The sequence below is a fragment of the Ruditapes philippinarum genome, unplaced genomic scaffold (assembly GCF_026571515.1).
Source record: "Ruditapes philippinarum isolate M1 unplaced genomic scaffold, ASM2657151v2 ctg3206_1_1_1_1, whole genome shotgun sequence".
In the NCBI taxonomy this organism is placed as follows: domain Eukaryota; kingdom Metazoa; phylum Mollusca; class Bivalvia; order Venerida; family Veneridae; genus Ruditapes; species Ruditapes philippinarum.
In genome coordinates, this window is record NW_026859304.1 from 148,635 (window position 1) to 161,144 (window position 12,510).

The 12,510-nt window shown below is 33.6% G+C and overlaps 2 protein-coding genes across 2 annotated transcripts; both read left to right on the top strand.

Annotated features, from left to right (window-relative positions):
* Nucleotide 1: 1 nt before the first annotated feature.
* Nucleotides 2–9,893, top strand: LOC132756000 (EF-hand domain-containing protein 1-like). The gene is made up of 11 exons (XM_060746939.1): nucleotides 2–160; nucleotides 993–1,214; nucleotides 2,957–3,107; nucleotides 3,689–3,825; nucleotides 4,521–4,748; nucleotides 5,355–5,696; nucleotides 6,421–6,561; nucleotides 7,091–7,385; nucleotides 7,960–8,050; nucleotides 8,461–8,653; nucleotides 9,202–9,893. Exons 1-11 carry the CDS (start codon nucleotides 113–115, stop codon nucleotides 9,277–9,279), a joined length of 1,926 nt encoding a protein of 641 aa, XP_060602922.1. The 5' UTR covers nucleotides 2–112; the 3' UTR covers nucleotides 9,280–9,893.
* A 1,709-nt stretch (nucleotides 9,894–11,602) lies between these two features.
* Nucleotides 11,603–12,510, top strand: LOC132756010 (uncharacterized). The gene has a single exon (XM_060746955.1). The coding sequence runs from the start codon at nucleotides 11,882–11,884 to the stop codon at nucleotides 12,443–12,445; it is 564 nt and encodes a 187-aa protein (XP_060602938.1). The 5' UTR covers nucleotides 11,603–11,881; the 3' UTR covers nucleotides 12,446–12,510.

Sequence of the window (12,510 nt, forward strand, 5' to 3'; positions counted from 1 at the left end):
GCGAGACGGTTGTTTGCATAGAAACGGTGCTGGCAACGAAGCTGTGTGTGTAGACTCAACTGCAAAACAACTAATGTAAACAGTCAAAACACATTAAACAAAGAAATACAGAATGGAAGGCTTGCCTTTTCTACCCGGGAATTCATTTGTTGATCCCACGGTAAGATATTTTCAAAATATTAGCGAAAATGTTCATAATTTTATAAATAAAATTGTAAAGTGATTGTTTTCAGTTGCTATTGACATGCAGTTCCAGTGTTATGATCATTTTGCTTTAAACTTTTAAATTTTGAATGTTAATGTTGAAAGTTATTGTTCGAATGGCGTGTCTTACTGCATATTCATTAAAAATTATTTTAATAAAGATCTATTTGTCACAAAAATCAAATTAAATAAAGATACAATGTATTATATTGATCTACAGCTAGGTGGCCTGTGATGAATTTCCTTGCATTTTCACAGTGCTTATTTGATGCACTCTATCTTTAAATAATTCAAGCATTTTATGTTGAAGTAATATGACTCTCTGATAAATAAATTACTTTGATGTTTATTTAATTGTTTTCTTTAATTCTTACCAAACATTTTACCAGACTTTTGATTTAAACAGTCAAATCTAATATGGTGTTGACTCTAGGACATGGACAAACTTAGGGCCCTAGATTATGAGATGATATCATTTTTCACGCCATTTACTCATGTAAACGAATACTATAATATAGTATTATTTAATATTACAGAATTTAACTGGTATGAAAGCTAATACAAATGTATGTAATGCCTGCTTAGTGTAATCGATAAGGATTTTGAAGCAGAATGATGTAGATGTATGTTGCACATAGAGAATTACGTCCTGTATGACTGTGTACGGAACAATGGACCTGATTAATCTTAAGCTGTAAAGAAATGTTTCTAAGAATTGTATTAACATAATATATAGTTATGCATTATTGTTACATTTTTAATGAAAATAAACTTTGCTTTTTGTATAGAAATCAAAGTATCACAGAAGCCAGTCCCTAGGCTACAGAAATGGATATGCATTGCCAACACACCCTACTGTTGGAATAGGCGGTGAACCAATTATTTACAATCAACTATCAGAGCAGGAGCTTGATGAATTGGCCAACTTTAATCCCACACTGACCTATGGTCAAGCAAAAGAAGCCCCACCAGAGGACTTTGTGCCAGGACATGTGGCTTGGGATAAAAAGGTATTTTAACATGTTAATGTCTAATCACTTATACTGTAATGGATAATTGGTAACATTTCTATATAAAATTCAAATACATATCAGGTGGGGCCTTGCAACTGTCTTTAGTGGTTCCATAGTACTTGATAGTCCTTTAAGGATTGACTTTTTTTTACTGGTATTTATTGCAGCATCTTAAATAGAAAATTTTTAATGTATGTGATAATGTCCATCTAATTTCAGTCAGTGTTTAAAAAAACAACAGTTTAATGTTAGTTCATTCTGCCAAGTTTAAACATGGCATTACATAGATCTATCTCTGGATACTGCCAACCCCTCTTACGAGTGTTAAAGGCAGGAATTTAGTGCACGTCGGATTGTTAGTAAAAGGTGAAGAGAAAAGCTAAAAAGAAAAGTCCAAACATTGACATGCTTGGAAGGTGAGACTGAAAATGTATTCTAGTCATGGTTAAAATGTTAATAGTGAAACAAGATGATAAGAGATAAAATAGTTTAAAAACACTGGGAGTAAGACTAGTACTGCAAGCCCACAACTGCCTGTTTGAACTGACTCAGGTTGGGCAGGGTGGCAATGTTACTAGGAAGTTTATTCCATAGTATAATGCTATGAGGGAAGAAAGAGTACTTATGGTAGTCGGAGGATACCTGTATTTGACGTAGGGATAAGGGATGCATATGTCTGGTTAATCTATGTGGGGTTTGAACATAAGTTGGGAGATTAATTGCAACTAGGTTATGGTATATCTTATAAAACATTATCAGTCTACAGTCCAGTCTGCGATGTTCAAGGGATCGCCAGCCCAGTTCTTCCTGCATGGCTGTGACACTAGAGTGAGGGGAGTAATCCTTTTAACCCATCTTATTGCACGTCTCTGGATCATCTCAACTTTGTCAATATTGGTTTTAGTATAAGGAGACCAAATAGATGAGGCATATTCAACCTGTGGGCGGACCAGGGACTTGTATGCTAGTTCTTTTACTTTCTCATTTTTAGTGATGACGTTTCTTTTAATAAAGCCAAGGGATCTGTTTGCATTGGAAGTTATTCGAGATATATGTGTATTAAATTTAAGGTCAGCAGATAGATCTAGTCCGAGATATTTAGCATTTGTAACAGACTCTAGGATTTGGCCATGGAGCATATATTTGTGTTTAATTATGGTCTTATTTTTGGTGATATGGATGACTTGGCATTTTGAAGGGTTAAACTCCATGTCCCACTGCTTCTCCCACAGAACCATATTGTCTAGATCATGTTGGAGAGTTGGGGGGTCTGAGGAGGAATTGATGGTTAGGTAAATTAATATGTGTCTGGAATAATACAACATCAGCTTGGAAGTGCAACCCACAGGGAGTGCTGTATATTAAGTGTCTTGTTGTCAGCTTTTGTGCAAATTAAACATTTATTTGCAATTATCTTTTGCTAATATCACTGAAGTAAAAGTGTCATATCTAAAGTTTTAAAACTAGCATATAATAAATTTGGAACTTTTGTTCCGTACATTAAAATATAATATATATATATGCTGTGAAACACTGGACTAATTTACTTGCAAAAAGTTAAAGAATCAGATGTGAAAGTTCCATTTCACAATTATATTTTCATTTCATTTCATAAACACCTACTATTGTAGCATGAATTTGAGTATTAATTTTAAATTTGAGGGAATAAAAAACATTTGTACAACTATTTAAATTTCTTCCATCTGAATGTAATTTACATGAATTTTATTTTGTTTTAGGTGCTAAGGTTTAATGCATACTTCAAGCAGACAGTTCATGAGTCAAAAGATGAGTACTTCCGGGTACGCCCTGTAGATATTTTCTATTACCTTGAAGATGACAGTATTGCAGTTATTGAGCCACATGTAGAAAACAGTGGTATGCCACAAGGTATTATTATTTCATTGTTTATGAAATTTTTTGAAAGCATCTCCTTTCATGTCTTTTCACAAATTATTCACATTTGCATAAATTAAGTAGGGACTAGGTTTGATTAAAATGCATTTAATATTGAGACAAAATTTCCTTGTGGCTTTTACATATATGTTATATACAGTAACAGATTAGCAATATTTGAAATCATAGCCCAAAAAAAATACCATCAACCAAAACACTAGATTTAAACAGAATACAAATCAGATCATAATTTGTAATATTATCTAAGATTTAAAGAATTTTACCGGGTACAATTTGGGAAAATATTTGGCCAAAAATTAAAATTTGGTTTAAGTTGAACTAGTAAAGGGGAAATGAAATGGAAATTATTTTAATTATTTTTATTTCTTGTTACAAAAGTAGTATTGTATACTTAAATTTCAAATTTTAAACAATTACTTTTTGTAAGGGGTGGGAAAATGGGCATTTTCCCAAACAGCTTGTAAAAAATTGTTTTTGAAAAATTTTCCCGCCAAAATTGTAACAAAAAATTACATTCTGGTTTAGAGTTTTAATTTGCTGTATCTGTATTACAGGTAAATTGATAAAACGACAGAGATTGCCAAAGAATGACCAGGGTGACCATTGGCACTGGAAGGATCTTAACAATGGTGTCAATGTTACATTCTACGGAAAAGTTTTCCACATTGTTAACATGGACAAATTTACAAGCGTAAGTGTCTTTGTTCTTTAAAATGCTCCCAGCAGATTATTAACAATACATTTTTCTGTGCCTCTTAAAGATCTATACAGATAAATTTTAAGGAAAAAATGAGCGAAAAATATTCTTTATTTATATACATGTATTTACATTTTTTGGTCAGAATATTCAAATGCTCCAATATTTTTCTTGTACATTTGAATATATAGAGGATATTTGTTTAGTTCAGTGTAAGATCGGAATATATTTCACCGAGTGAGCACCAAAAGGTATATTTCACGAGTGGCGCAGCCACGAGTGAAATACGAACTTTTGGTGTTCACAAGGTGAAATATATTTCTATCTTACACTAAACTAAACAAATTTTCTTTTTATTATATGCAAAGAAACGTTTTAAAAAGACATTAAACATGAAACTGAATGAAAAGCGCGCCAAATAATAATACAACACGACGTAATTTACGACGTCACATCATTAAGTTGGTTCCCAGTACTGTGCACGCTAGTATTTCACTGAAACAACGTAAGGGGCTTAAATTCAAAACAGTGAAATTATCAAATTGATAATTTCACTGTTTAAAACAGTGAAATTATCAGTTTTATATCACTGATATATTTCTATAAACCACCGAAAAGCATGTAATAAAATTCCATCATTACCATGCCTTTGTATTTAATATTATCTTTTTTTCCTCACTTTATCACAGGATTTCTTGGACAGTGAAGGAATAGTATTGAATTCCAGTGAAGGACTGCCAACTGATCCCTACATTGAGAGAAGAAAGAATGCAGCCGCTCTCCGCACATACACAACACCATCGTCTTTTGACAAGCAGAAACAGTTCCTTGAACTGGACAGAAAAGTTTTACGTTTCTTCTGTGTTTGGGACGATAGGGATAACATGTTCGGTGAAATGAGACCATTTGTTATACATGTAAGTATAATGTATTCTATATGGAAATATTTTTACGTTTGTATGGCAACATTGATCCAATGTAAGTTTGCTTATCTTGGATGGACATCGTTCCAATATCAGTAAAAGCACTGCCATATTCCAACATGATAGCTGATACTTGTCTGATATAGGTATGTTTGTTTTGGTCATGTGATGAATAATGGAATTACTTTGTATGAGGTAAGTTGACAACAATGTCACCAATTGCATCTTGTTGAAAAATCTATCTGTTTTTTTTACCATATGTATAATAATTTAAGACAAATGTGTCTGGATCATTCAAATTTGGATTGTTGTGTAAGTTGTGAAATGAGATCAAATAAGTTGTAAATAAATTGAAACAATAGTTAAATTTTGAATCCTAATACTAATTTGGGACAAATAGCAATTTAGCAATGACTTAAAATTAAAAAAGAAGCTTTTAACTTTGGACCTGTCTAATGAAGTATAAACTGATTATGTATGAAAATGGAGCCAATGAATTAAATGGATTTTTATTTCCATTGCGCTGAAAATTTGAACCTGTCAGTTGTCATACATACATGTGAATGATTTGTTATTTAAACTTTGTTTGTTTTATTTCAGTATTTCTTGGTAGATGATACATTAGAGGTTCGAGAGGTACACACAGCCAACGACGGTAGAGATCCATTCCCAGTACTCATTGGTAGACACAAAGTTCCTATAAATAGATATAATGTTGACTCGTCTTTCCCCGCAGTGGTGATGGAACTGTCTTCACATGAGATTAAAGAGTATTTTACACCAAAAGATTTCAAGATCGGAGACACGGTGCAGCTGTACGGAAGACGGTTCCTTATCTATGACTGTGACAATTTCACAAAGAGTTTCTATTACCACACTTTCGGAATATCGGAATTCCCAACAGTTGATGTAAAACAGAAAATGAGAGATCTACCAAAAATGGTCAGTTTATATTCTTTGGAAATGAAATAGCCAACTATTTAAAGGTTAACCCCTTTATAGAAACCCAATTTTTTAAGGGTTGCCCCCTTTATATAACTTTTTATAATACTGCATGTTTGTAACGTCACTTTTCATTGGATAATCGTGATGTTTATATAGTTTTATATACATGGCTGCTGTCGATTCAAGAAGAAATCTTACTTTTTTTCTCTAAAAAAATGATGCTTGCTGTATTATAAATTCGTTAAAAAGATTGTTGACAGGTTAGATGGCCGTATATAAACGTCTGTTTGCAATATAACCCTCGCCTTACGGCTCGGGTTATATTTACAAATAGCCATTTATATAGGGCCATATAACCTGTCAACGACATTTATAACTAATAATATATACCTTTAAGATCTCAATAATCAAACTAAATTCATGTTGTAAGAAATACTTTCAAATAAAGGGAAGTAACTCTTTCTTTCATACTAAAAAGATCAAGGGAGACTACTTTAGTTTCCACTTATATGGTAAAACATGTGTACGTTAGATTAAAACAATTTTCCTATTGAAGAAATGGAAAAAAAATAATGATGCATTGACTATTCCTATCCTACATGTAGTTCAAGCAAACTGGGAACAACATTTTGGTTTATTATAGGGAATTTTTGTTATCATTTTATGGAAATTCTGCCATATTACAAATTTTGTACCCCATGTTGTTTTTTTTTATTTTCAGGAAATTCCACCATTTAACCAGTTTGGTTCACTAGAAGACTCTCTGCAGTCCTGTTTGTCACTGATACCACAGCCTCCTAAGAAAGATTTTATCAAAATGTTGGAAAATGATCATAAAGTTCTCAGATTTGAGGGGGTCATGGTAAGTTTCTTAATATATTTGAAGTCTGGATTTTTGTTTAAGTAAGGAATTCATATGTAATCTACAATTTGAAAACAAATATAAGATAAAATAAGATGTTCTTAATTGTTAAAGACGTAAAAAAAACTGAGTTTATTCAAACAAGTTTGGCGTATTAAAGGCATTTATCAAAACATAGAGAGTTTCACAAATTCTTAATTGAAATAGCACAAATTCTTAATTGAAATAGCTCTGATTATCAATTTTAGCCCTTAAACTAATTGAACTGAAAGTGATTACTTTTAAATAGACACAAGTCTATAGAGCCATGTCACCCTGCATATCCTTGCAGCTTAACCAGGCTCAACACTGTTGGCTGACCATCTTTATAATTTTAGCCTGATAACCCTAGTATATTATGTAAAACTGAGCTTTTGGTAGTTATTACAAGCAAGTGATGCCATGTAATCAGAAGAATGTGTGGTTTGCTTTGTTCAAGGAATTAAATTGATCTAAAACTTAGAATTAAATCAAAATCAAATCATTTTAGGATTCAGTAAGACCGGAGGACAAGGGGCGTAGGTTTATCATATCATACAGACTGGCTGATGACATGATGACAATCTACGAGCCTCCAGTGCGTAACTCTGGTATCATCGGAGGAAAATTCCTTGAACGAACACGTGTCGCCAAGCCTAACTGCCTACCAGACCAACCAGTGTTTTACGGACCACAGGATTTCTACATTGGTGCCGTTATTGAGGTGTTTAGACATAGATTTGTTATCACTAATGCAGATGAATACGTCCTCAAGTTTATGGAAGATCATTCAGGACAGTTCCCAGGTAAGCTTCTCATTAAAGGTCACAAACCAAGGTCATCTTGTAATTTTGAATTTCAAACATGTTATGGCCTCTGTTTTTATCTTTTTGCACAGTTGCACGCAAACTGCGCAATATCATACAATAGAGCACTAAAAGTTAATACCAAATTCCATTCTATTTTGCTCATAGAGAAGAACAGAAATTTGTTAAAACAAAATTCAGCAAAGCATTAATTTGCAATGTACCTGAAATCATAAGCAGGATATAGGTGATATACTGCATAGATGTGCAGCTTTTAACCTGTTAATGTACTGAATAAATAGGCTTGTTCTCTTCCCACTGAAATCTGTGGATTTTATTGGCATAATAGTTTATTATTTACATGGTTCACTCTGGCTCTTTACTGATTATAAGTGATATGATTGGCTAGGCGTGACATACATGTTTGCTTGCACTTAAAGGATCAAAGGTCTTGTTTTATTGTTGCTAGCGCTCAAATTTTGATATGACAGAATTTATATACTCATTGAAAAATCCCTTATCACTGCTTCCGCTCAAAGTGTAAAAATGACATGATATTATTTATGATTTACAGGCAGTACAATACAGTCATTGAGAGAGAGGCTAGCAGAGGGGAGCATTTTGAAGGAGACCGTGAAAGGTGCTCCAATGAAAGTTAAGAGAACGTAAGTATTCTTTATATCTAACTTCAGTGTATATCCCTTATAAATGGTCTATGTCAGCCATATAGCTTTCTATACATGTTTGCATTTATATTCTTCATATTATCATCAGAAACCTATATTGAATACACTGAATCCTGAGAGTGTTTTTTGTTAATTTTTAAAAGTACTTGTTGATTTGAATCATTCTCGAGTTAGCTTCCTGGAACTTACCAGTACTGATATCATTTGTATATGTCGAGAAACAAGATTGAAGCTATGTAGACAGATTTCTTGAGTTGAGAGGCTAAGACCGTAACAACTTAACCACAGATAATACGCTCTCTTTGAGCTGAGTGCCTGGAATACTATGCTTTTCAGTTTTTGTACAATAGGTTGAATAAAAGCTTAAATAGAGAAATTAATATTTTCAGAGATGGTGACTTAAACACATTAGTGCAACAAGTCAGAGCGCAATTGAAGAAGATTGCAATTACTGATAAATCCCGTGTAGACGAGATGTTCTTACGATACAACACAAACAGAACTGGATTTATAGACGCCCTAAATATGAGAGACTTGTGCCGAAGACTACAACTGCCCGCCGATGATGATGTAATTAATGCCGTATGTATTGAAAATCTTTGAATTCACGATTAAGTTATTTCCCTCGTGAACAAAATTTTGGCATTAAATATGTGCCAACCTCCATGGCTAAGTGTCTAAAAGTCTTAAGGTCGTTGACCTCAAATCACTTGTATGTCGGAGTTCTGGTTTAAAACCCTGCTCGTGCCTTTGAGTTTCTTCAAAGAAGCTGTCCATATAGCTTATTGAAGATAGGTACATGTAGATATATACTCTGGTGTCCCTTTTGTACTAAAATAATAGAGAATGGGCCACCGGAGATCTTCATTCAATAATGCAGCAAGAAAATCCCAATGTGTTCTTAACAGTGTGGGTATCACTAAACAATCAACAGAAAAAAAACAACATTGTCTTTAAAATTGTTTTAGTTAAAAGTTTATCTCATTTGAGAGAGTAGACCCCAATGTAACAATTTCTTTAAAAAAAAGTTGGGTTTTTTTTCTCTTCTTTCCTTATCATTTACTATATCTTTATCTTTCATTCAGTTTTAATTCGTTAATTTATGTATCTTTTTTTTAATTTTATTTCAGCTTGTTGCATGCTGCACTGATAACCCAGAAGGAAAGATAAGCCTGGAAGACTTTAGAAGATTTGTGGAGAGCTCATGAGTTAACTTCCTTTATAGACAATATTTTATAAAATGGATGAAAAGAGATGGAAAATGAACTTAAATAGTTTTTGTTTTATATAAATTGAAAGAGTAAATAAATTTTAATAGTAAAATTTATAGCAAGTATTTTTTTTAAGTTATATTTTATGAGTAAATCATGAGTAACTATGAGTTATCAATTTTACAATTTTCTTTTAATTTGAATAATCAATTTTAAAAAGTTATTTAAATAAAAGTTTACAAAAGGGGATTGTGCTTTTATATGACAGTGGATATAATATAACTTGACAGCGGATTAATTCCAGATTTAATTGTGGATGGAATCTAATTTATATTACTGTTGCTTATTGCCCATGCATTTCTGTTGTTTCTATACTTGTTGACGAAATGACTGTCTTTTTGACTTTATAAAGAAACTTTCAGTTTCAAAACCAACATTTTTTTTAACCCTGTATCTGACCACAGGAGAGCTTTATGCTGAGTATATATACTACAAGATCTATTGTTTACAAATTTTCTATTATTTATATGTACTGTGAAGTACCTAACTTTTAAACTGAGTTATTAAAAATATATTAAAAGATTCTGTGATAATAAAATGTAAAATATAAACACCGTGTTTTGTTTCATGATATCCCGTTTAGAATAAAACTTATTTATAGTAAAATTTTTTATCTGATATGGGTTCGAATACCACTACAAAATTGTATTTTGCTACCCCGTTAGCTAATAGCCCCCTCGGAATGTCGGTGCCATAATTATATGCCCGAAACCATGCACAGGATGGCTTCTTAATTTATGTAAGCCTTTAAGAAGGATAGAAAACTTTCCATTCCACCTTTGCAATGTAGTATCTTGATGATGAGGAATAAACGGAAATAATACCAGTTAAGGCAAGGTTGCAATCTGGAACTGTGTGTGGATGCAATAACTTTATAATTGTCAATAAAATATTTATAAATTAACAAACACTCTGACCTACGAGTGATTTACAAAATTTGTCTGACATGAACAATATTGTCAAAAACATTAACCTTCGAACACAATTGTCTAGCTGTGATATACTTTTCCTATAAGCTTGATTATTTTCAAAGTTATTTTTGAGTATTACATTGACCTTTTGTTTGTATACTCGGCGCCGGAATGAACCATATTGGCCGAGACCTATATATACGGCGTAATTGCCGGTCTACTGCTGTAGTTCATCGGAGACGTCTTTTGAGGTTTTTCTATTAGCCTAAGCTGACGCAGTAACAATTTCAATGGTATTATGACATTTAGCTAACACAGTTAAAACTGCAAGGTAACTTTCGAGTATTATTTTACATTTAACAGTTAATTATAACTGCAAAGCGACTTTCGCGTGACTCGGGCCGTAACCTGTCCGATGTTGTTTTCTTCTGTTTGTTACCTCTAAAAATATCATAAAAGAATTATCCCGGAGCACAAATTGCCCGAGTTCGTGCCGAATTAGCAAATACAACAGCTTATACGTTCCCCATTACGCCAATACACTGACGAACCGGTGCCCGCATGTCATAGCGTTTTAGGTGCGTTGATTTCTGCTGCAAATACGATGTTTTTCTGCTGCAAATATGAGTGTATTTTTAAACGCGGAGAAAGGCAGTCTAGTACTGGTGTAACTCTCCAGGAACGATGGTTAGGAAACTACCCGCCTATATAACTGAAATACTGTTGGAAAAAGGCGTAAAATGAAACAAACAAATTAACAAACGGTTTTCCGTCACGTTGAAGTCCACGGTAAGCTACATATTGGACTAATTTCAGTTTAATAGGTACGAAGTTTTCGTTTACGGCAATATGAACCACATTTCGCTAGTTTAAGAAAATTTGAAGCGACATTCATGCGAAGCATGGGCGCTAGCAAGTGTGTTATAGCAAGGGTGAATGTGTTTATTTACAAATCCTACAGCTTCTTACATTAATACCATTTTAAGGAGCACTCGGTGACTTTATCATTTCCGAATTCGTTGTTGATTTTTTAGATTTTTGTGCCTAATACAAGTGGAATTAATTTAAAAGTGAGTTAAAAGTGTAAAGATGTTGTCAATATCGAGTATGCCTATTTGCGTTGATTACAACCTAACACCGTCGCCTCATGCTACCGATAAGCCCGCGTTAGGCGTTTTGTGAGATTCGAACTCACTCTTTAAAGCGGTTCTGTCTAAGCTCCTGGGTGGTGGTTGGCTTTATAGGGCGAGCTGAAATCGTTCTCTGAAGAATGTCAGAGAGCTACCACGAGTGCATACGACCGTTTAGGAACGTATACGATAAAAGCCAAAATATAGGACGAAGTTTATTAGCGATAAATTTACACCAATTTCTACCTATACGTGTGCACATTAATGTTGCACTATTTTATTTAAGCTGTTTACATATTTACATTTACCGGTATCATATAGATTTAAAATCCTATGATAAAAGTTAGGGCAAATAATTTCGACAGTATTCAAACACATGCAACGATAGTTAACTATACGTAAAGTGACATATACTTTAACCAAATAGTTGAATTTTTGTGAAAAGTTGGAATTGCCGTATAGCAACTATTGAAGTGTTAATATATATTGAAACATCAAATGTCTTCGACGCCTAAGCAAGACCCGAAGGACAGGAGAGTGGTGGATAATTTAATAAGGACTGGAATAGTTATAACATGTATCACACTGCCTTTGGGGTACTACATAATGCCAGAGCCAACAATTCGTTTAGAAACAGCTTGGGAACGTATTGTCTTCACGTTACGTTGGCAGACGTTGTCAATGTTTACGCTCTTATTCGCATTGCAGCGCGTGATGACTCTGCGGCATACCACGGTCGCTATCAACCCGATAACCGGAAATGGTGAAAAATATCTGGAGGTTGACAGCAGATGCTTACAGAACACGTTCGAACAGTTTGTTGTTAATGTATTTGGACAGCTGGTTTTAGCGACGTTCCTTGAGGACAGTTTACAGAAGTTGATACCCGTGCTTGTGCTCTATTTTGTAGTTGCACGTGCTTTATTTTATTTTGGCTATAGGCGGGATCCATTAAAACGCGCACTTGGAATGAGCATGTCACACGCACCAAATTTAGGAGTTTACCTTTATATTGTTTACTGTTTGATATGCTATGGACCTTTATACGGATTAAAGCCATAACAATAGAAACTTTAGGATAATAAGCCATTGAATAGAACTGATAAACATTTATAGAGGGCCATGTG